The 25,537-nt window shown below is 41.9% G+C and overlaps 1 protein-coding gene across 1 annotated transcript; it reads left to right on the top strand.

Moving 5' to 3' along the window:
• Nucleotides 1–496: 496 nt before the first annotated feature.
• Nucleotides 497–14,194, top strand: EDEM2 (ER degradation enhancing alpha-mannosidase like protein 2). The gene is made up of 11 exons (XM_073683692.1): nt 497–699; nt 1,931–2,041; nt 4,173–4,212; nt 5,804–5,909; nt 6,288–6,413; nt 8,256–8,467; nt 10,433–10,574; nt 11,283–11,407; nt 11,580–11,724; nt 11,827–11,948; nt 13,643–14,194. The coding sequence occupies exons 1-11, from the start codon at nt 593–595 to the stop codon at nt 14,096–14,098; spliced, it is 1,692 nt and encodes a 563-aa protein (XP_073539793.1). The 5' UTR covers nt 497–592; the 3' UTR covers nt 14,099–14,194.
• The last annotated feature ends 11,343 nt before the right edge of the window (nt 14,195–25,537 follow it).

The raw sequence follows: 25,537 nt of genomic DNA, 5'->3' as shown, positions 1-25,537 counted from the left end.
CAGTTCAGGCTTTTTTTTGGTATTGCCAACAATCATGGTTAATAGAATGAATTTAGATCACTTGTGTCTTTAGTCTTCCGATGGGACTCTAAGTGGTCAGTGCAGAATTTGTGCAACCAGTGCACTTAACTAAGAAAGTGTACAGCCAGGCAAACCGTCCCCCGGGAAACGTCATCACAGTGCCACTACCCAATTATCACATTTCTATAATCCATAAGGACAGAGAAAACTGCTCGTGAGGAAACGTCCATGTGATCAGCAGGTGCTTCCTGCAGGGCTGCTGCACACAGTCTACACATCACGTGGCACAGTAACCAACCTATAGCGCAGAGGTGACTGATCACGTGGGCACTACAACTGAAATCCTTCAACCAACACTAATCCAGTCTATCGTCTACGAATGTAGCACGTGACTCTGAGTCTGCGCATGACGACGCACCAGAAAGAAAGATGGCTGCGAGTGACCTGTCATCCTTATGTAGGTGAAACTACATGGACCAATCGCCGTGCAGCTCCTGTCTGACCGAACAGGAAGTAGGCGGAGCATGTGTCAGAATGGTTCGAGCAGGCTAAAGCAGTGGCTTACGATGTGATGATCGGGCTGGTGTATCTTGTGTATGTGGGGGTGCTGGCTGCTGTTCTGCCCGGTCATAATGCCAGACACAGCCCGATCACACAGCAAGACATGGCGGAGTATAGGTAAGAGTCCTGTCTGCAGTGCTGGGCGCCAGCAGTCCCCTGCTCCTCTCCGGAGGCTGTAACGTGTGTCCTGCCAGCTCCGCAGCTGCAGCCCGGGCAGAGCTGTGCATTACTAGTGTGTGCAGTGCACCCTCTGCCAGGTCTGATCACTGTGGAGAGGTAATTACTTTTGCTGACCAAAATATTGTAGTTTGATCATCTGCAAAACCACGGCCAGCCCCTATAAGAGCCCCTCTGAGAGGCCCGGAAAGGTATTTAAAGGTTGGTGCTTCTTAATTGGTAAAATTGCAAAGTGCTTGTAAAAAGAAAGAGCTCTGTGACTTGTTATTAAATATCCTCTTTGTTTTCAAGAATGGAGGGATTTCTAGCTTTGTTTACAGCTCGTTTCCTAGGTTACTGGCCAAACTTGCGCTGCGCTTACATGTTTTCTGATAGCGCTTGTAAGCACTGCTCTGAGGTTGGTGGGATCACTAGAATGTACTTTTTATTCCTAATCCAGCCAGGTTCAGTGGCGTAATTGGAGTCTGATGGGCCCCAGTGCAAGCTTTGGACCAGAGCCCACCACCCATCATGAATAAAATATATCCTTCATCCTGGCCCCATGGGGTGTACATAGAAGTCATGGGGCCCCATAGCAGAAGTATAATGCACTCCCCGTAGTCATCCATGAAGCGTGCTGCACTCCCCGTAGTCATTCATGTAGTAGTATGGCCACAGATTTAAAATAAATTAATACTCCCTTCCTCTCCTGCCGCCCGGCGTCCTCTTGTGAAGCCAGCAGCTGACTTCAGTGTGTGACGGGAGGTTGTGGCGTCACTGCCATGCAACCCCGCTCATGTTCAATAAACATCAAAAACATAAACACTATGCCTACCTCTTTTACCTTAAAAATGTACACACCATGGTGATTTTTTTTTTGCTGTTTTCTGCAAAGCTGCAACATGAATGCAAAGTGTTACTCTACCCATGCAGTGTGAACTCCTCCTGCCTCATCTTCCTGGACATATCATTAGGGTAGTGGTTCAAAAGAATCATCTATACTCTTATTTTTGGGCTTTGCGCAGCATATTAGCTTTTAATGTCTCTAAAATACTATTTGCCAAAGCTAGAATGTGATAATATTGAGTTTTACTTTTGTATATGAAATGCATGAGCTGCTGATTGTACATATGTATTAATACTGTAATGCTGAGCTAGATTGTGTCCGTTTACAGTAGGCCTTTCTATCTAGGGATAGGGTGAAGACCATGTTTTATCATGCCTACAACAACTACCTGGACAATGCATTCCCATACGATGAGCTGAGACCACTGACGTGTGATGGACAGGACACGTGGGGGAGGTGAGGTAGTGACTCTCATCCAAGAAGATTTTTTTAGTGATTTCTAGTATCAGATCAATGGATGTAGTGGTTAATATGTATTGCACATTTGATTCAATCATCAGGTTGGGACTAGTAACATGTTTTTCTGTATGGTTGTAATTAGGATCCCTATTAAATACACTAGGGGTAATTAAACAACCTAAGGGTATGTGCACACGATCAGGAGCCGCTGCGTGTTTATGCAGCGTCAAACCCGCAGCGTACAGATGTTACAGCATAGTGGATGAGATTTCTAGAAATCCCATGTCTACAATACGTCTCCGTGCACCTTTCCAGACCGCAGCATGTCAATTTCCCTTGCGGGTCCACATGTGGACTTTCCCCACAGACCTAACCTCTATGAGGAAAGTCCACAGGTGAAAAAAGAAAAAATGGCACCGCTCATTTGCATAATGAGCGGAAGACGCTGGTGGCTTTTCCGGGGCGTGGGAGCCCCAGGTTGGTACGCATCGTGGGCACATATCCTACCTCTCTAAATGCTGTTATATACAGCTTTTTTTCTTTTTTTTTTTTTTTAATCTTGTTTTGCATAGGAAGATTATGTCCCCAAAAAAGTCACTAATATTGACCTAATTACTGACACCCTCTGGCGCTCTAGGTGACAATACTACTATACAATCTACATTACAAACGTCCCTTATATACAATACAGTGTGCAATGTCAGAGACATTTTTGAGTTGTTTTATGTTCACATGAACAGAAAGCCAAAGATAATGAAGTATGAGAGATTTTGGATTTAATTGACTGATCCTCTTGCATTAAAGAAGAACAGTATTTGGCCTCCGTATACTGACCATACACATTAGATATAGCTGCCTATTGTGTATAGGGCGGCTTGATATCCTGCCTTCTTTTGGGAAAGCAAACCTCGGATATGTTAAAAGGAATCTGTCACCTGATTCATGCTGACCAAACCCCAGGCACCATGAATCCAAGCCTAGCAGCTCAACTCCAGCCAGTGTCCTGATAGATATTAGCTAACGATCACAACGGAGACTATGGCCGGAGTTGGTCTAGCCTCGTCTCTGGCTATCTCTTCCCAGCGTCACTCCGAGTGATTGACATGGGAAAGACCTGTAAATCGCATGCAGCAGTGTTGGGCGAAGCCAGGCAGGGGCGGCACTGGATTAATCTCCTCTCTGGACCGGAGCATTTCAGAGAAAAATATACCTGGGTGCAGTCGTGCAACCTGGACCTGATTCATGGTGCCTGCAGATTGGGCAGCAGGAATCAGATGACAAATTAACCTATACAATACATGCCCCTTTAGGTGTCTGTCAGCAGCTGATGCCACCCTTGTGTGTTAATAAGCGTGCATGCTCAGCCGGAACTGACATGAATTGTGAGGGTGCTGAGGAACATCGCTATCTAAGGCTTGGTTACACCAAAAAGAGAACACAGCTGCACCCTGTAAGGGCCATTATATATGCTAATACATATGGAAACATGAGATCTAAACTACATTGTTGCTAAATAAAATGTACTTACAAAAAATGAAGGTTCTTATCTCATTAATTTTCCAATTCATGTATGCCCATCAACCATGGCAAGGTGACCTCCTTCTGATGGGTCCCTATCCTCATGCCACTCTTGGGCTATAAGCCTACAATTTTAAAAGAGCAGGTAGGAACCAGCACTGATTAGAAGCACCCTTGGGCTGATGGGTGGAGTGCACAGTCAGGAAAGGAGGCAGTGACAACCTCCAATGACAAACTGCAAAAAACCTGACCAGCATCTCCATATAGTGTGAACAGGTGCACGCTACAATGGTCAGGTTTTTTGCTGGGTTACATCAAGTTTGTTTTTTAAGCTTTGTCTTTTTGAAAGCGCCCATCATATATTCTAAACTTGTCCATAAAATTAGATTAACAAGGCCGAGACCAAAAGAGATATTTTGGCTGATATATGCACGTATCCAGAAAAATAATGCAGACATCGCCCCTGTAGGTGATATACTAGCAGAAATAATACTTATAAGGTGTTTTTGTTGCCCAGGGCCATACACTTCATCATGCGCATGAGAGTTGTATAATGCCATATAGGTTTATGAGTAACTTGTAGACTCACTGTTTTCTGTTTTTATTGCAGTTTTTCTTTGACTTTAATTGATGCCCTGGACACACTGTTGGTGGGTATTTACCTGTGGAGCTCCTATTAGCTAAACCTATATTATGGCACATACCGACTTAATACTAGCAATGGGTTCTGCTCACCGAGAATCCTCCACACTGGATACAATGATATCCCCCTCATGGCAGGACCTAGATCTGTACAGGTTCCTGCCTCTAGATAGCAGAATACACACACACAGTCGTCTTGGCCAAGCGTGAAAGTATTTTCAGTGGGGAAAAGTGAGTTGCAGCCAAAAACATCTAGTCACAACCTATCTCCCCTGGGATATAAAGAATCTGGTGTTGAAATTCAGCATATCTGTTCGTTTGTCAGTCAGGAGGCTATCATATACATTAGATGACTGGGTGGTTTCGCTAAAATTGTCATGTTTGGCCGACTTTAATCTGTGTTTAGTTTAAAGGAAATCTGTCAGCAGTTTTTTGCTTTCTAATCTGAGAGCAGCATAATATAGGGCAGGAGAGCCTGATTCCAGGGATGTGTCACTTATTAGGCTGTATGTTGTAGTTTCAATGCAAACAGTGTTTATCAGCAGGAGATTAACACTATCAGACTACAGCTCACATGCAGCCTAGTCCAACTAATCTGTGTAACCCCGCCCCCACCACTGATTGGCAGCTTGCTCACATTTTCAGATTCCTGTGTACACTGTGCAATCAGTGGTGTGCACTGGGTAATACTTAGTTTAACTCTTAGTTCTACATAAGACGAAACAGATACTCCATGAAAATTACAGCAAGCAAGCAGCCTAATAAGTGACACATCCATGGAATCAAGCTGTCTTGCCCTATGTTGTGCTGCTATCAGATTATATAGCAAAAACCTGCTGACAGATTTAATTTTAAGGTTGGAATCTGTCAGATAAACCAATAGAAGATATATAGTTTTCAATCTGTTGTGGCATTCCCGAGTAATTAGCAGAATAATCCATATGCAAATGAAGCAGATCTGGGTGGGACAAAGCATTTAACAAGCCTCGGCTTGATTGATGGCTCGCTGTCTATGTGATGTCAGGTACCAGGCAAGGAAATCGGACAATGAGGTAGCAGTCAAGCTAAAGAGGCTCTGGTGGGAAGGCAGAGGATTAGGAATTGCTCTGTAATGATCAGAGCACTTAACACATCATTTGCACAGGAATGAAAATATAAATTTCTCTGGAAGCAGCAACAGATAGAAGACATAAAGGTGTCAGTAGATTTATATTTCAATTACCTGCATGTCCTTATGTGTGAATTGGGGGTTATTTTACTGACCGATTCCCTTTAAGCAGTCCTTTATGAGATAATATTGCTTTACAAATTTCTCTTGTGTTTTTGATAATCTACTGCAAAATCTGTATATAGGTAAAATGCATCAGTCCTGGGTCCTTCTTGTGTAGCTCACCGACACTGTATACAGTGGCATCCTAAGGGTGAAAATCATTACTGACCTACGATTTACCATAGCTGTCAATGTAATGTATTGTTCATTGTACACATTCACTGCCGCCTTTTCAGTTATTATTGTGAGCAATATTTGTAAATCTGTTCCGAACTATCATCTTGCAGATCGGTACCTGAATATATCTTTTTCTGGTTTGGGCATTACAGATTATTGGCAATAGCTCGGAGTTCCAGAGAGTAGTGCATGTCCTCCAGGACACTGTGGATTTTGATATTGACGTCAACGCTTCAGTGTTTGAGACCAACATCCGAGGTTCAATTTTTGTTTTATTTTAATTGTAATACTAAAGTAAAAATAATTGGGATAAAACAATCACTTTTTAATTGTGTTGTGTTTTTTTGTTTGTTTTTTTTAATAAGAATTAGCTGATTTATGAAAGGGTGGCGTTCCCATCACTAATTCAGTCATCCGGCCCCTCTTAGAGCATTGTATACAGGAGCCCTGACATCCATTGTAAAGCTGAGATGAGTATCCGGCAGAGATCTTTCCCTGGATGACCAGTGATCTATTACACTAGGTTATCTTTTATGCTACACAGATGAATATAATTATTATGTGTAATATCACAGCGTGTCATGTAACTTCTGTGCTGGATATTTCATACTATAATTTAGATTCCTTCCATTTCAGTGGTAGGGGGGCTTCTGTCTGCTCACCTCCTGTCGAAGAAAGCTGGCCTTGAGCTGGAACCTGGTTGGCCATGTTCTGGCCCTTTACTGCGCATGGCGGAAGATGCAGCCAGGAAACTTCTTCCAGGTAAAGAGAGAAAGCGAATAATTAACAATTTACAGTAAAAGGATTATTTAATGGAACAACCCTGTTATCGAGGGGGGGGGGTCTCCTCTTCAGAAACACCCTCTGAGCCAGAGGCCAAAGCTGCTAACAAATGTTAGCTCTAGCAGACTCATTCCAATTCTATGTTAAAGGGACACTGCCTCCGCCAAAAGACACATAAAGTGATCTATACAGTGATATCGGGGACATAGCCCTTATAGAAATCATACTAGCACTGTAATGAGGAGGCTATGGTGGGCTATTGTGCCCCCAGAATTAGCATTTTGGGACCCTCTTGTACTTCTGATTGACAGCGCTCACTTGCCCAGAGCGAGCACTGTGTGAACTCATCGTGTGTGTGTGTGTGTGTGTGTGTGTGTGTGTGTGTGTGTGTGTGTGTGTGTGTGTGTGTGTGTGTGTGTGGTGACATTGATTGACCCTGGTCGCGCTCACACAGTGTATTCAGCTCATCTCCCTTGCCCCTCTCTGCGACCACCGCTTTCTACATTTCCAGGTGTATCAGTGTAGAGAGGGGCAACTGCAGAGAGGACCCAGGGAAGAGAACGTGCCAGCCCACCATGTGTGCATGTGCAGCGTCAGTGCCCATAATATGTGCAGGGTCAGTGCCCACAATGTGTGCGTGTGCAGGGTCAGTGCCCACAATGTGTGCGTGTGCAGGGTCAGTGCCCACAATGTGTGCGTGTGCAGGGTCAGTGCCCACAATGTGTGCGTGTGCAGGGTCAGTGCCCACAATGTGTGCGTGTGCAGGGTCAGTGCCCACAATGTGTGCGTGTGCAGGGTCAGTGCCCACAATGTGTGCGTGTGCAGGGTCAGTGCCCACAATGTGTGCGTGTGCAGGGTCAGTGCCCACAATGTGTGCGTGTGCAGGGTCAGTGCCCACAATGTGTGCGTGTGCAGGGTCAGTGCCCACATGCAGGCTGAGTATGGGAAACCAAAAAAAGTGCTTTAGTAAGTCAATAAAAAGTAGGTAGGAGTATTTAAAACAAGAAAATGATAAGGGTGCCCATACTTATGCACCTGTCAAATTTTGTTTGAATGCAGATTGCACATTTTCTGTTAGTACAATAAACCTCATTTCAAGGCAGAAACATTACTGTGTCCAACAGTTATTACATATACCAAACTGAAATAGCTGTTGCAAAAACACCACTTTTTATAAAACATTAAGCTTAAGATTAATAGGGGTGCCCAAACTTTTTCATATAACTGTAGTTGACTATTTGATTTGATTGGCCACAATGTAATGCTACACTTTCTCTGCCAGGTGATACGGCCCTTTTACATTTAGGATTCAATTTATTCCATATATCATATACACAGAATTTCCCTATTTATTAAAGGGAATACGTTTTCTGGGAATAGGTTTCTTCAGCTTACCGGCTTGCACTAGGTTAAAATAATAAAACAAGCTGTTTCTCATCCTCTGTTTCTCCAGTGACGCCTCTGATCCAAATATCCAGTCTTTGTTTACAAGCTGCAGTCTTGCCATCATGCCTACAGTGCACATCACCGCTGCAACCAATCAATGAGCTCAGCGGCTGAGCTGAAATACCAAAAATGGCAGGAGTTGTTGAATTCCCAGTAAACCCATTTAATTGCTTTCTTTGCAAGCAAGCGCTTATAATAGGGGAGCGCAGCTGCAGACACTCTTTAGCCCTGCATACTTTTCGTGGTGAATAGGAAATGACCACCTAATGCTTATATATAACAGAATTTCTTTAATGGTAAATCTTGACTGTACTCATCCTTTCCAATATACATATATTATGAAGTGTTTTTTATTTCATTTTTTTTCTTTTGCAGCTTTTGATACACAGACTAGAATGCCATATGGGACGGTCAACCTCCTGAGAGGCGTTAACCCTACAGAGACTCCAGTGACGTGCACAGCCGGTGTTGGAACTTATATCATCGAGTTTGCAACACTGAGTCGCTTAACAGGAGATCCAGAATTTGAAAGGGTAGCAAGACAAGCCCTCTATGGATTGTGGGAGAGTCGTTCTGAGATTGGACTGGTAAGGTGAAAGTGTTCCTTTATTACTAATATCTTGGCTACCGTACTTATTGGTAAAACACATTTAAGCTATTTTACAGGAAAGCAAAATATATTATTTTATAGTTGATAAAAATTATCATCTAAAGAGGGTCAATATACAAATGAAACAATGGAAATTGCAAATCTTGTAAAATAGAAAATGATATAATCACTGGCTGTTTACCAAAGCATATTCAGGATATCGTTATATGATCAATGTGGGCTTAAAGTGCAGACTCTCAACTTTAATTTGAGGGTATTCACATCCTAATTGGATCAAGGGTTTAGGAAAAACAGCTCTTTAATATGTAGCTGACTCTTTTTAAAGGGACCAAAAGTAATTGGACAAGTATCTCAAAAGCTCTTTATTGGGCTACATGGGCTATTCCCTTGTTAATCCATCATCAATTAAGCAGGTATAAGGTCTGGAGCTGATTCCAGGTGTGGTATTTGCATTTGGAAGCTGTTGCTGTGAACCCACAACATGCGGTCAAAGGAGCTCTCAATTGAAGAGAAACAGACTATCATTTGAAAACAAAAAGGAAAATAGGGGTAAGGAGAGTCAGCTCACCGGTAAGTTAGTGTTCCTTAGAAGGTCATCGCATGGAACCGCCCTGGTACCGTTCGAGCACAAGCACAGCAGAAAAAGATTTATCCAGCAATGATATTGTTAATAAAAATTAATTTCTCTTGATTGACTAAAATGTAAAAGATAATCCAGTGGATACAGTCAAAACCAACTACCATGCACCCTCCATCGTTTCGACTCATTAGGTCTTAGTCATGATCTCATCTCAGAAGTCTACCATAAAGAGAATAATTCATGAGAGCAACAAGGTGCAATCCATTAATCAGCCTTAAAAATAGAGAGGCCTGATGAAACTTTGCCAAAAAAAACATCTAAAGAAGCCAGCCCAGTTCTGGAAGAACATTCTTTGGACAGATGACAAAAAGTTCAACCTGTGGCAGAATGATGAGAAGAAGAAAATTTGGAGAAGGCTTGGAACGTCTCATGATCCAAAGCACACCACATCCTCTGCGAAACATGGTGGAGGCATTGTGATGGCATGGGCATGCGTGGCTTCCAATGGCACTGAGTCATTAGTGTTTATTGTTGATGTGACTGAAGACAGAAGCAGCTGGATGAATTCTGAAGTGAACAGGCTATACTTTCTGCTCAGATTCAACCAAATGCAGCAAGGTTGATTGGACGGCGCTTCACAGTACAGATGGACAATAACCCAAAACATACAGCGAAAGCAACTCTGGAGTTTTACTTGGCCACTGCAGAATATTCCACTTCTTTGCCTTAAATAATCACCAGATCTCAGCCCGATCAAGCAGTATTTCACATGTGTAAGACAAAACTTAAGACAGAAAGACCCACAAACAAGCCACAACTGAAGTCAGGTGCAGTAAAGGCCTGGCAAAGTATCACAAAGGAGGAAACTGGGTGTTTGAGGACATCCATAGCTTCAAGACTTCAGGCAGTCATTGCCTGCAAATGATTTGCTACAAAGTAATAAAAATGAACATTTTATGTATGATAAAGTTAATTTGTCCAAATACTTTTGAGCCTCTGAAAAATGTTTGCAATTCCTAAACGTTTCACATGATATTTTTGTTCAACTCTGTTAATTAAACCTGAAAGTCTACACTTCAGTTGCATCTCAGTTATTTCACTGTAATGAAAAAATTGTGGTATGTAGAGCCCAACTCACGAAGATTCGGTCATTGTCCAAATATTTCTGGTCCTAACTGTATATGCCTGGTCTAGCTTTATGCGTGGCCTTATGGAGAGCTTTTGTTATATGTGACAAGCAGCTAGTCAATACAACAGTTGCCTCAGCTAGAGAGCTGGGAAATGTGTTTTGGACTTTTGGATCAAATCTTTAGACAAGAGTTTTTTACGTTTTTTTTGTTGGTTTGTTTCTCTCACTTCCAGGTAGGAAATCACATAGATGTAATAACGTCAAAATGGGTGGCCCAAGATGCTGGGATCGGAGCTGGTGTTGACTCTTATTTTGAATATCTTGTGAAAGGAGCCATTCTACTACAGGATGAGAAGATGATGTCTATGTTTCTGGGTAAGCAGCAGGGACGCATCCTGAACCTTTTTATTTCTATCATAACTCTCTTTTTTTTTTTTTTCTTGCGACCTACAGCCACACAATAATACAGGAGCAAAATAAGTTGTGCAGACCTATACAACAACCTAGATTTACAGTGAAAGTTGCAATTTTACAGGAAAAAGAGTAAGCAATGAGTCCAGACCTAAAATAGGCACTTCCATATGTAAAAGGTTCCATTACATTAGGAAGGAGTAGAATGGCTTGATAGCTTTTTGTGGGGAGCTGATGGGCCAGTTATGAGACATGTAGTGTAGAAGCCATATGCAACTAAGGCTGGAAGTGCACTGAGGGTGTGTCTATGCACTTCGTCAGCATCTTTCATTCCTCTGAATTATAGTGCACTTTCAGCCTAATGTGCCCATTACTTATAGGCTAGATTTCTCATGACTGGCACATCAGATCTCTATAAAATCAAAGGCATCATTTTTAAAAGGGAACAAGCCCCTCTACAGACATACAACTCCTTGAATATGTAAAAACACGCAGGTTGGTTCCCTTTAATTGGTCACCTAAATCTGGCTATTCTCATAACAAAGTTATCAGTCCTTGTTATTTTTTTTTCTCACCTCCAAAATTAATATGCGCGCGCCCACACCCACACGAGTTTGAGATTACTCACCTTTCCCAATTGAAATAATCAATTACGGTATGTCCTTTCTTTAGATTACAACAAAGCGATACAGAACTATACCAAGTATGACGACTGGTATGTCTGGGTGCAAATGTATAAAGGCACCGTCTCTATGCCAATATTTCAGTCTTTGGAAGCCTTCTGGCCTGGACTACAGGTATGATATCTGCTTTTATGTAGCCTTAACGCTCTTCATTGAGACTCCAGTCTTAATTAAGCTCAATAAAAAGTAACAATTCTAACTACTTTATACCCATATAGCTCGTATAGCACTGTTAATAAGTACATATGTATTTAAGGTTTCTAATAATATGATCTTTGTCCCTTAGAGCTTGATAGGAGATATTGGAAATGCTATGAGAACGTTCCTCAATTACTACACAGTCTGGAAACAGTTTGGCGGATTGCCAGAGTTCTATAATATTCCACAAGGATTTACTGTGGACAAACGAGAGGGCTACCCACTCCGGCCTGGTGGGTTCTGATTACGTTCGGGAAAAGGTGGTCACTAAAAACCCAATGTTTGATTGCGTGTGTGAGTCCATTAAAATGATCTTTACTTGTGTTCTATTCCAGAGCTGATCGAGAGCGCTATGTATTTGTACAAAGCCACCAAGGACCCAACACTGCTGGAACTGGGAAGGGATGCTATAGAATCCATAGAGAAAATAAGTAGAGTGGATTGCGGATTTGCCACTGTACGTTCTTTATTGTGAGACTTGGGATTGTAAACGTAACTTTCTGCATATTGATAAATGACGGACAGGGGCTGTCAAACACGACTGCATTCTTCCAAAAAAAACAGCACCACATAGGTGTGTGTGGTATTGCAAATCAACTTCATTTACTTCAAAGGGGCAAAGGCAGCCATGTTTCTCTAGACCTGTACGACCATATTAAAAGGGTTACAATGGAGGAGAACAAGAGTCACTTTATTAATTTATTAGTAGCATTATCAAATTTTATTCAACATTTAAAACATAAAGAGGAGAAATATATTATATATATATATATTTGCAGTGAAGAAACCAAGGGAAAATAGGGCCACAGCTGCTTCCGGGTTGCAATAATAATGTTTGCATAAGGAGGATGATCTAATCATTATTAGCTCAGTACATTAAAGCGGTGCATGTCCCACCATAAAGCAAAGGTGTATATATAGTATATATATAGTACCCAGTGCTTTGATTCAGGCAGCACATTGACTGAACTTTTTTTTGGAGGGGGGGAGGGGTTATGACATTCAATGTATACATGTTAAAAAAAAAAAAAAACAGACTTTGTAAAAATAATTTTTCCTTTTTTTTATGTCACCATTTTCAGATCAATAACCTTTTTATTTTTCTATTGATGGAGCTGTATGAGGGTTTGTTTCAAAGTATGACAAGCTCTAATTTTTAATGGTACGATTTTGGAGCACATTCAAATTTTGTTACTTTTTTACGGCAATTTTAGAGGCAGGTACATTTAAAAAAAAATATATATAGCTTTTTTCATTTCTTATGTGGTTTACTATATGGGTTAATTATGTATTTTGATAAATCATACTGTTATGGATGCAGAAATTCCAGTATCAATAGGTGTTGTTTTTTTTTTCATTTATTTTCTGATTAGGAAAAATAATTTTAAAGTATTACTATTATTATTTAAATAAAAATGTAAAAAAAAAATTTTTCAGGTTCCCCTAGGGGACTTGATCCTTTGATAGTGTGATCACTTGTAATGTATAATGCAAACCTTTAGTATTGCAGTATATTGTGAAATTAACTATTTTCTATGAAGCCCAGCCACGGGTCTCTTAGCCCCTATATAAAAGACTCCTTTAGTTTATTATTCTGTCCCTTTTGCTCTGCTGAAAATTCCTTTAATCCAATATGCTAATTGGTGGGCCTCCCCGCTGAACATCTGCTTGTAGATGTGTAGTGAGTGATTGCAGCAGACAGGAGAGAGGGCTGAAGCTCTTGGACTCCTGTACTGAGCTCTAGTCTGAGGTCTCTATTCAGACAGTGCTTGTTCTGGGCAATCCAGCGCTGTCAATCAACATAGAGGGAGGCGGAGGCATGCAAAATCTGGAGGTGGAATAATGCATTGAACCGATTGGTCACATCAACAGGAACCTTAATTAGCATATTAGATTTTATCTATTTTTATCAGAACAGCGGGATTAATAAAAGCTGTGAGTTCTATAAGGGATAAGTCCCCGATATGGCAATATAGTTAATATAAAATGTGTTTGGGGGCTGACAGACCACGTATAGTCATTACTGCTAAATAATACACAAGCCGTCATACGGGAAAAAACTTGTCATTGCAAATCCCTTTGCGACCTTTTATGAAGTTTTGTAAGAATCTAGACTTGGTTCATGATTGGAGTACTTTTTCCCCCCACTAGATCAAAGATGTTCGAGATCATAAACTGGACAATCGAATGGAGTCGTTCTTTTTAGCAGAGACCATGAAATATCTCTACTTGCTGTTCGACCCGGACAACTTCATCCACAGTGATGGTTCTGAGTTTGACCTAGTAGTGACTCCCTATGGGGAATGTGTGTTGGGTGCTGGTGGGTATGTGTTTAATACAGAAGCCCACCCAATTGACCCAGCAGCACTTCATTGCTGCAAACAGGACAATACTGAAAAGTGGGAGGCAGAAGATCTAGTGAAGGAATTCTTCTCTGTCAAGCCGAAGAAGTTCAGGAAAGAAAAAATTGACGATCTGAAGCAACGGGATCCATTTGCTACTAGAACACAGAATAGAACGAACACCAAGCGCACCTCTCTTCTTCATTGCCCAAGCCAAGCCTTTAGCGCCAAACTGTCAGTTTTGGGACAAGTTTTTCTAGAATAATCCAATGAACTGGATATTTTTTTTTTTAACTTCCAAATTTATTTTTCTTCTAAATATAACTATTGTTTAAATTAAACAAAGCTTTATGCACAGCAATGGGGCAGATTCACTGGAACTCTTATTTCTAGGCTGTTTCTAAATACAAGTCTGCCACAGTGGCCCATGCTGGGTGATAAATTTGGTGCATCCTTAAATACTTTTGTCCAGCGTTGCATCACTTCTCAGTAGCATAAAATTTAGTTGCATGTGGTTGCATCATAAACTACCCACCCTTTCCACAAAGTCACACTTCTTTCCCTCTTAACTTATGCCCCTTATTGAGCAGTGTCTAAGACACATGCTAAATGTCAAGGCAGGTATGGCCGTTTTCTTGTGAATTTAGCTTAGTAAATCGTTTCCAGTATTTTTCATTAGACACATGATTATGAATTCAATAAACTGGCAAGATGGATTAATTAATGGCAAAAATCCAATAAGAATTTATTATCGACCAAATAATCAGTAGTTAAATAATTAATATGGTTTAAAAAGACAAATGTCCATCAAGTTCAACCAAGGGATGGGAAATGGCAAATGATAGGGTTAATACACTACAATGCATGTACAATACAAAGAACTGAACTTTTCCTTCTGATCCTAATTGTCGAAAAACTGGACTAAACATCATTAAGAAAGCAACATTACACATTTACATGAGCAAGTACTTAAAGGTGTGGTCTAGCACCTAAAAAAATGTTCTTTCTAAATGTCTATCTTTACACCCTAACCACTTTTGTAATTAGCTTTATTATACATACCCTACACTTCTCCCTATCTAATCCTTAAATGTGTTTGTTTTTTTTCTAGTGCACTTTCAGTGACATTTAGTTTTAGAGGAGTCTAAAACAGAACATCACAGGAGGCTGGGGCTGCACTCACTTCCCTGCAGCGTCTATCGACCCTCCTGGAACAGGATGTCATCAGGAGGTAGCACTCCAGTCACTTACTACAGTTTTTCCTGCATTGCTGCCCTCTGAAGATGTCCTGGATTCACGATGATAGAACCTGCAGGAGAGGTGAGGACAGCGCCGGCACTCAGCTTCTATCTCTGCCGCTGCTGCTGCTACTAAGACAGAAGATATTGTCAGGTGCAAAGATGGAAGAAGTGAGTGACACTAGCGCAGCCCCATCTTCTACCACCTGCCACAAATGAATCATCATCATTAATGGGCAGTGCTGGTGACACTCACTGCTTCTATCACTGCCCATTGACTGTCTTGTTTCATAGTTAGAAGATACAGCAGTGGAGATAGAACCAGAGTGCCGGCGCTGCACTCACAGCTCCCACAGCATCAATCACCAAGGATCCAGATCATCTTCAGAAGATAGCAATGCAAGGAACTGTAGTAGTAACTGCAGCGCTGCCCCTGATGATATCCTGTTCCAAGAGGGGCAATAAATGCTGCAGAGAAATGACTACACCCCCAGCCTCCTGTGATGTCTTGTTTGAGACTCCTCTCAAACGAAACATCACAGGAAGTGAAGTAAATAAAAACACATTTAGGGACTAGTGGGATAGGGAGAAGTGTAGGGTATTGTATAATGAAGCTAATTGCAATAGTGGTTAGGGTGTAAGGATAGATATTTAGAAGGGACATTTTAGGTGCCGGAACACCCTTTAATAGACCACTGCCATTTCCACAAACTTTTGTAACATAACTGGAGAAATATGCATCTCTCTCCACTTATGAGCCACTTCTCTTCCACCTGCCTCCTGAACTCACCATTTACTCTGAAAAAGAAGACAGGCGGAAATCTCACTGCGGCATGAGATTACAGTTGCCGATTAAAGTTTATGGAGAGAAGAGGGACGAAGGAGCAGAGAAAGAGGTTCAGAGACACAGGTTCAGCTACTAGATTATGTAAGGGTTTTATAACACCCTAGTGTGATATTCTGTAGAGCAGGATTCCCTCATGTATCTGTGTATAACAGATGGTCTCCACCCACTAGCTCAGAGAGAACAGAATATTAGAGAGAGCCTAAAGAGGGGAAAACTGTTGAATAATGCAGGATACAAGTCATATTGACCAGAAATAGTGCACGAACACAAGCAGTAGTTTGTTCTGAATATTCTAAACTACAAGAACACATTACAGACCAAGTTTTTTTTAGAGCGTTTGTGACTGTGCGGATTGGCAAAACTGTTGCAATTTGTCACATTTTTAAAAATCCTGAGTAAATCATTTGCATGCTATTGGCCATCTATGCAGCATTATACATCATATTACAGACACTTGAATACAGTATATTTGTTCTACTCCATTACTTCTACAGCTGCTTCAGTCATTTTGGCATTACATATTTTTGTGCTGAAATTTTGGATGGATTCCAAAACATTTCTCCAGGCCAAAATGAAAACTGCCTAGTGTTCCTTAAAGGGTTTTTCCGAATATTGAACAACACCTTTTTAACTGATGAAATAAATATAAGATTGTCATGTGACCACTGTAAGACATTGCTGGAACAGCATCGGAGCCGGGAGGTGTGTGTTTAGTTTTTTTTTGTTTTATCTGTGACACTCTAGCAGTTAAGTGCTTTTCCAGTATTGTACACAACCCCTTTATGCCTGGTGCATGTTTGCAACTTTGCTATTTGCTATATAGAGATCTACTGTATTCTAATTTACAAAGTTTTTGGTACAGTAAAGATTGTAATGGAGGTTCTACTTGATCTCCCAGTCATCTTACCTGAACTTTTTTTTTTACTCCTCTAACTTCCCACCCCCTCATTCATGCCATTTATAGTACAAGATGTTTCTGATTATCCCAGCTTTGAGACAATTAACTGGCAAAATATGACACTGCTGTGTGAAAGGTCCTGGTAGGGCTCTAGTGCAACAACTGTGTTTTTTTCAGGTTCGTGAGCTGCTTTATTTCATCCAGAACAAACATTACCGTATACTCAGTGAGTGTCATCCTAGTGCTTCTCTGTTAGGGCTCGTTCACATGACCCTATTTTCAGTTTGAGTACTATCTGTATAAAAAGGTCTTCACTGTGGCCAATGTTATTGAATGGAGCATACAGACAAGCGACTTTTTTTTTCATAATATACTGAATCTGTGTGTGAAAAAAAATCGTAACATGCACTAGTTTCTTCCGTTAATCGGATGAGACTCGCCTATTCAAGTCTATGGGTGATCAAAAAAAATTGGATGCTATACGGAGCCCCAGTATAGCGTCTGATTTTTACAGATCCATTGCAGATCTGTAACATAGGAAGCTGTAAATGGTCCTGTAAATAACTGCTGGTGTAAAAAAACGGATTGTATGCGGACTGCACAAGGATGACAAGTGAGAAAAAATTAAACTTAAATTATAATATACTTTTGTGAATCTACTCTTAGAGTGACTAAACGTTGTCTTTTTCAATGGGCGAGTGCTGTAAAGGGCAGTAATTAAATAGTGACATGTTCTCAGAGGGTCATTCACAGCAGGACAGCTATTTTCATTAAGTATGTCTTGCTTAGATGTGCGGGTACTTGTCTCCAGGAAGATTTTATGTTAGTTTTTTGTCACCCAGTTTTAACCCATTTAAAAAAAAAAAAGACGCATTTTAAGATCTTTGTATCTGGACTTTTGTACTTGCTCTCTTTAAAATGGGCACATTTTTTAAATAATGTGAATATTTATTGTGATCACTAAAGCTATAAATTTGTTTGGATTTCCATAAAATGAAGTGATTTTGCTATACTAGAATAATGTGTGGTTTTGTGGCGATCATATTATAAGGGAGTGTACCTAGGGAGAATCTTGAAAGAGGGATTTGTTTTTTATATATGGATCCATGGTATCAGCTAAAGATACATATCCTTTAGGGCACGATTCATCAAGAACGCGGTTGATGTTGGTCTTCATGAGGAGGTGCGCTGTACTCAAACGCTCCTGATTCGTGAATGGGGAGGGTCAGGCGTGTGGCATAAACCTTTGTGTGCACCCCACCACAAATCCTACTACAGTCGCCGCTGGAGTAAGATTTGGCTTAGCAAACACCGCCGCTCATCATGAATTTGAGCATCGACAGTCACCACGCCCCCATCCTGCTGTAGCTCCGCCCACTTTGTAGGAGTTGGGTGAAAGTTGGATGAGAATGCCAAATGTTAGCGCAGCCTCGCGTTGCACCAAAATTGTGACTTTTCAAAGCTTTGTACGTTCTGGTGTAAAAGCTTTGATTAATCAGACCCTTGACGTCCTGCATGAGTTTATATGGCATATTTTATTAAAGAAGCACTTCTCCCATTAAAGTTGTTATCCTCTTAATGTATTACAGTCATCATATTATTTGGCACTATGGACTTGCAATTGCTCTTTTTGCTTTTCTACCCAGTTACCGTATTTTTCGAACTATAAGACATGCTCAGATTAACCTCTGGCGGTCTCCAGCAAAATGGCACCTGTGGCTGCAGCGCATGCGCAGATTGGGGTCTTGGCTCAATGACGAGCTGAGATCTTGATCTGCGTATGGGCCGCCGCCGGCTTCCTGCAGCAGAGACCCCGCTCCACTGCCACACACCATTTCCCCTCCCCACAACGAGCCAGGTAAGCTACATTCAACATGTCGGCACTCTCTCTCCCGGGGGCTCTCGTGCTGCTGTTGTGACACGTGACGCCCAATCAGTGCTGGCTATCGAACATGAAAAGGAAGTCCCGGCTGTGGCTGATCTCTGACTTCCTCTCCATGTTCAGTTCGACAGGAGGCGGAGACAGTGACGCCAGCGCTGATTGGGCACCGGGATCACGTGTCACAACAACACGGGAGCCCCGGGGAAAGCGAGTGCTGACACCACTGGAATGGCGTCAGCGTGGGAGGTGAGTGTAAGCTTTATTATTTTATGGGCGCCAAGCGAGGGGTATGAACAGGGGTTGTCCAAGCAGTGGACAACTTCTTTAATATAGCATATTGTACAGGCATTCAATCTTCAGTCTATAGATTTGTATTATACACTTTTAGGCACTCTGTAGGGTGCAATGTTGTGTGCATACACCCATGATTTATGTTTGTTACTTTTAGGCACTCTGTAGGGTGCAATGCTGTGTGCATACACCCACGATTTATGCTGGTTACTTTTAGGCACTCTGTAGGGTGCAATGTTGTGTGCATACACCCATGATTTATGCTTGTTACTTTTAGGCACTCTGTAGGGTGCAATGCTGTGTGCATACGCCCACGATTTATGCTGGTTACTTTTAGGCACTCTGTAGGGTGCAATGTTGTGTGCATACACCCATGATTTATGCTTGTTACTTTTAGGCACTCTGTAGGGTGCAATGCTGTGTGCATACACCCACGATTTATGCTGGTTACTTTTAGGCACTCTGTAGGGTGCAATGTTGTGTGCATACACCCATGATTTATGCTTGTTACTTTTAGGCACTCTGTAAGGTGCAATGTTGTGTGCATACACCCATGATTTATGCTCGTTACTTCTGATGCCTAATAAATTTGGGATTAGAAATATACAGGTTAGTTTACCATTTAAAAGCCTGTATAGTCTGAACATGTTAGTGGAGATTTACTGCCACTGAAATCATTTTGGGTTGGAAAAATATTTCTAATTCTGCTACCTTTCTGAGACTGACAGTCCGATCAGCTCCGTACTAAAGAGCTGTAGCTTTCGCTTATGTTGGTGCCTTCATAAAGCACCGTATTAGGCAGGTATTTTCCACTAAAGCCAATGATCAATAATAATACAGCACATGTTGGACTACATAACCTTCCATATGATATAAAGCTTTTATTAATCTGCAGTGTGCATAAGAAGTAAACATTTAAAGCTAATGGACACTTTTGACATGAAAAAAGGAAATGTGTTTTAAGTGTCACTTTTTTAATTTAATGTGTCTACTACGTTTCGTGCTGCAAACTTTATTCATGCCTCCCAAGAGCGACACTGCGGCACATGTAACAGCAAAATTTGGGTCCACACCTTTGATCACACATCCCAGCCCACACGTTTACTATTTCGTTATACCGTGGACACATGAAGAAAATGTTAGAAAGTGATGGACAACCCCTTTAAGGCTACGGCCCCATTATCAGTATTTGGTCAGTATTTGTAAGCCAAAACCAGGAGTGGGTGATAAATACAGAAGTGGTGACGTGTTTCTATTATACTTTTCCTCTGATTGTTCCACTCCTGGTTTTGGTTTACAAATACTGATGTAAAATACTGACCAAATACTGATAGTGGGGCCATAGCCTGAGGCTGAGTTCATGCTAAACCCTTTTTCTGTCCAGTTGTAGGAATAGAGCAATGGAAAGTAGGCTAGGATAGATACATCAATAGATGTGCACCAGGACAACCCGACTGTCCCCACTGACGATAATGAAAATCTGTCAGTAGCATTTTATTAAGTAAAGTACAGACAGGGCCATATTGGCGCTGTCATACTGATTTAAAATGATACCTCAGGTAAAGAAATCCTTTTTGTAGATTTTCTTTAATCGTAGTTTGAAGTTTCCTCGTATTCATATCCTCTTGCATCAGACGGGCCTGTGGGGAGGGTCTTCAGTTTTGGTCTGTCCCCTCTGCTGAGTCTGGGTCTCTCTAAATCTTCATATAAAATTTTGCACCGTCCAAACCGTGGGCGGCGCTTGCGCAGAATGAGCTCTTCGAAGTCTTCAAGAAAATGGCGTCTGCGACTGCAGATGTGTAGATTGCTCAGTGCCACCAGCATCATGTTACTGAAATCCACCATTAGTCCTAGCTGATTGATCTAATGGTGGGCTTCAGTAAAATGGTGCCGGTGGCACTGCGTAATCTATGCATGCGCAGCCTCCCGCGCCATTTTCCTGAAAACTTCCAAGAGCTCAATCTGTGCAAGCACTACCCGTGGCTTGGTCAATACTGGCGCACAATTTTAAATAAAGAAAAAGAGACACAGCAGAGGGGACGGAACAAAGCTGAAGACCCTACCCACAGGCCCACCCCGATGCACGAAAATATGAATATAAGAAAACTTTAAAAAAAAAAAACAGATTTCTTCACCTGAGCTATCATTTTAATCAGCATGACCGCTCCACTATGGCCCTGTCTGTACCTTACTTAGTAAAATGCTGCTGACAGGTTCACTTTAAGTTCTCACAATGAGTATTTGGTGAGTTTTTGACTGGGTATTTTCCCTGCACAAAATAAAATGCAGCTTCTTACAGTTCTAGCAAACGGTATGGGATTTATAGAAATCTCCTTCCCGCTGTGCTTTTTTTTTTTTTTTTCCCTCCCTTTACCTGCGGTGCTTTTTTGATATTTGCAACATGGCAATTTCTCTTGCAGTAAATATGCGTTTTAATTATAGGTTTTCCCCATAGAATTGCAGTATTTCCCGAAAATAAATGCTAAATACCAGAGAATGACAAAAACAAAGCCGTTTTATTTAAAACATGACATACCAAAAAAGAGCTAAAAATGCAATAAAAATGCATATAAAAAAACAACAAAAACACTAGTAAGCGCAAGTAATCTAACTTAAAAAATGGGTACCAAATTCTGCAGAAAATCTGCAACATCAAAATCTCACCAAATACTTATCGTGGGAACGTAGACTTAAACGGAGCTGTCATTCCGTACACCATCACAGCTTGTGTTTAAAAAATAATAGGATCAGCATTACTCACCTGCCACTGCTCCAGTGCCGGCTCTCTGCCGCTGCTTCGGTCTTTATTTACGGTTTTCAGCAGTGATGTCATGACTGTAGCACATGTGACTGCTGCAGCCAATCACTGAGCTCATGCCAACTAAACCAACATCAATGCTGAGCCTTGTGTTTTTTTAGTAGAGAACTGCAGCTTTTCATGCCTGGAGAGAAGATGCTGGGTCAAAATGGTCATCTGTACGACACTGTCCAGCGGGAGCACAGCTGGTCAGTGCAGTGTTCACATTGTGCAGCACTACACAAATGATAGGAGATATCAGAGGGGGCATGGTGACAGTGAGTGACATTCAGTAGACCACCATGGACGTGGGGCAGAGACCCAAATCTGGGACTATCCCACTCTATCAGGGATAGTTAGGACCTATGGATTTACTTTTTCTTCATTCACTATATTCATAGTTGTAACCAGCCATCATTTTTTCATTTTTACACAAGCTTCGCTATATGAGGTCTTGCTTTTTGCTAGACAAGCTGTAGTTTTTAAGTGCCATTTTGCCAAACACATATCACTGTAAATAAACTTTTCACTGTAATGTAAAGGTTGTTATGATTTCAGGGATATTAAATATGTCCATATTTACTGATTTGGGATTTTTATAGGAAAAAAGTGTGTTATGAAATGTATAATATTATTATTGCAATTGATTTTTATGTTTTTTTTGTAATTTTATAGGGAATTTTTTTTTTTATTTTAACCTCTACTATACAGAAATAAAGATGTATCTGATGTATAGATATGAATCTCTGTATACCAATATAATGCACCTGTAAAGAATACAATTTACACATTCAGGCAAAGAAAATTGTTCTATACTGGGCAGTGCATCATGTGATTCACAGCTAAAGCTGCTGCCTGTCGTTCTAAAGGTCTAAAGACACCACACTTCAACAAAACGAAAGAATTATTTCAAGCGTATACATATAAATGAATATATGTGTGTGTATGTCTATACCCCCCTGCTGCCAGGTGTTTGTCGTGCAAAAAAAAAAAAAAAAATTCATACCAAGATGAATCATTTCAGACCTTATTACTTCTTCTAATATCACCTATAATTAGAGATGGGTGAACCTGAACAGTAAAGTTCGAGGTCCGTACCGAACACCTACTGTTCAGGCATGGACCCCGAACACGGACTTCCTCAGGAAGTTCGTGTTACTGTCTGGGTTCGGTGTTTCCTGCGCTGTCATCTGCGTGACAGCGCGGGAATTTGGGGCTCTGGACGGCGGTAGCATTGTTACCACAGGTCAGAGCGCTGCGGGATCATGTTGTCAGATGTCAGTGTGATCCTGCAGCTGTCACTGTGACCCTCTGTAAAAAGCTTACCATGGGTCACAGGCGTCGGCTTATGAGACTACTCCTCCCATCAGCCGGCGCTTGCTGTCATTGACAGTGAGAGCAGGCACCGCTGATGGGATAAGTAGCCTCTCATCAGCCAGCGCCTGTGCTGAAAGTAAAAAAAAAAAAGGTAAAACATAAATATTTATATAAAAAAACATTAAGCTCACCTACACCTAATCCCCTGTAAAAAATTTGAAAACACCGTATACTCACCTTAACACCTAATCCCCAATGCCCAAGTCACCTGTAACAAATAAAAAAATAATAAACCACCATATACTCACCTATCCACCGTAATCCAGGGTGTCCCACGTCAATCGGACCACCCAGCAGCAGGCTATACACTGATAGGAGCGTGATTGCTCCCGGCAGTGTATAGCGCTGAGCTGCCGAAAGAGAAGTCATACAATTTCATCAGCCGATGAACTCCTTTGACCTCACTTACGGCACCACCGCTGCGTGAGAAAATTTCTTGGTGTTTCTTTAGAAGAGAGTGAACAGCACATCTTGAAATCCCAGTCTGTTTGGAAATCTTTGCCTGGGAGAGACCTTACTGATGCAGTATAATAACCTTGTGTCTTGTTGCTGTGCTTCGTCTTGCCATGGTGTATGACCTGTGACATGAAACTTCCATAACTTCACTTTTGCAGCAAAGTTTGGCTGTACCTCCTTCAGTTTTAAGATGCTTAGGCTACGTTTCCACAATGAGCTTTTGATGTTGCAGATTTTCTGCACCATTTCTGCACACATTTAGTAAAATAGGTTATCTGTCGGTGTCCCCCCAAGGTTCAGTCCTAGGACCCCTACTCTTCTCCATCTACACCTTTGGCTTGGGACAGTGCATAGAGTTTCACGGCTTTCAGTATCACCTCTATGCTGATGACACACAGATCTACCTCTCCAGACTCGACATCTCCTCCCTACTAGTGATGAGCGAGCACTAAAATGCTCGGGTATTCATTGCTCGGGTCAAGCAAATTGGAATACCCAGGTGCTCGACCCGAGCAACAAGCCCAATGTAAGTCTATGGGAAACGCGAGCATTTTTCAGGCGTCTCCCCCCCGGTGGGCTGCAGAGGGCCTAAAAATTGCCCAAATCGATGGGAACAGTGCTCAAATGACATGGGAACAGCATGGGGAAGACCCCAGGAAGCATCTCTGACTCCAAGATCACTGCTGTCAACAACGTGGTCAGAGTATTACGCCACTTTTACGGACTCACAATAAAACATACAAAAACAAAACCAAAATGGATTTTCCTGGGAAATATGTTAAGGAACATCCTTTCCAGGGTAATGACTTGTATATAAGGCAAAATAAATAACCAAAAACAAAAATACTCCTCCACACCTTGGGCTATGTTCACACATAGTGTTTTTGATGCGTTTTTGCACTTTTGCATTGCTTTCAACCAAGACAAATGCATTCACCAGGAAATGTCATTTTAACATTTTACAACCTTATCTGGCCATGTGGTGTGTGACACATCATCAGACACATGCATACAGTGCTGAAAAGTCATGGGAACAGCATGGGGAAGACCTCTGGAAGCATCTCTGACTCCCAGGTCACTGCCTAAAAGTGCGCCCATCATAAGTGATCCTTGGCGCATGCGAAGATGCCTCCCGCTATGCACCTGTCATTGCAGCGTTCAGTTGTCCCTACCCCATTCCTTGGAATGCTAGCGCAAGTATGCAGGCAGTCACCCACCCACAGGCTGCAATACTATACTACCAAATTTTTGACAGCTGCTTGCACTTGAAATGTGGCCTTGAATTATTGTCTCTGCCTTCCACAAGCACGGGTCCCACATTACCCGTGCCCTCCCCAGTGAACTTACTGGGAAGGACCGCCTAACCACAAACACGTGGACAGGTGAATGTGGCGAGGGACGGTACGGAGCCAGTCCAGTAATGCGTTTTGAGAAATAACATGCATAAGCATGGCCGATCCACATTAAAAAAACAGCCATAGAGTGTCCGGGAACCTTCCCCCATGCTTTTCTTAGCCAGGGCTGCTTTTCGACAGGGTTGGACAGGCCCACCTGAGAACCGGAGGCTCCTCCGGCAGGCCCTGGCTTCTCCTTCAGGAGAGTTCATAGTGCCGAGGTGAGGCCATGATAATGATAGAGGCCACCAACTGCTTAGTTTTCTGTTACTTGGAATGCCAGTGCAAGTATGCAGCCAGCCACCCACCCACAGGCCGCAACACTAAACTGCCAGATTTCTGGGCAGCTCTTTGCACTTGAAATATGGCCTTTTAAGCTCTTGGAGGCGGAAGCTTTTCACAACCTCATGCCGACGGCGGCCGGGTGTCCATACTCGGTCCCCCAGCTGCCACTATATTTCCCGGTATCGCCTCCGCCTTCCACAAGCGCGGGTCCCACAACATTACCCATGCCCGCCCCAGTG

Source organism: Phyllobates terribilis, unplaced genomic scaffold (assembly GCF_046119375.1).
Source record: "Phyllobates terribilis strain yellow unplaced genomic scaffold, ASM4611937v1 Scaffold_5__5_contigs__length_657084704, whole genome shotgun sequence".
In the NCBI taxonomy this organism is placed as follows: Eukaryota; Metazoa; Chordata; class Amphibia; order Anura; family Dendrobatidae; genus Phyllobates; species Phyllobates terribilis.
Note: the sequence above shows the minus strand (reverse complement) of the source record. Positions and strands in the feature narration are given on the sequence as shown.

Bases quoted from the DNA above. Each gene is read 5' to 3' on its own strand.
- EDEM2 (XM_073683692.1), top strand. From the start codon at position 593: ATGATCGGGCTGGTGTATCTTGTGTATGTGGGGGTGCTGGCTGCTGTT. The intron at 2,042-4,172 runs GTGAGGTAGTGA...TTTTTATTGCAG, and splicing joins GGACAGGACACGTGGGGGAG to TTTTTCTTTGACTTTAATTG. The intron at 4,213-5,803 runs GTGGGTATTTAC...TGGGCATTACAG, and splicing joins ATGCCCTGGACACACTGTTG to ATTATTGGCAATAGCTCGGA.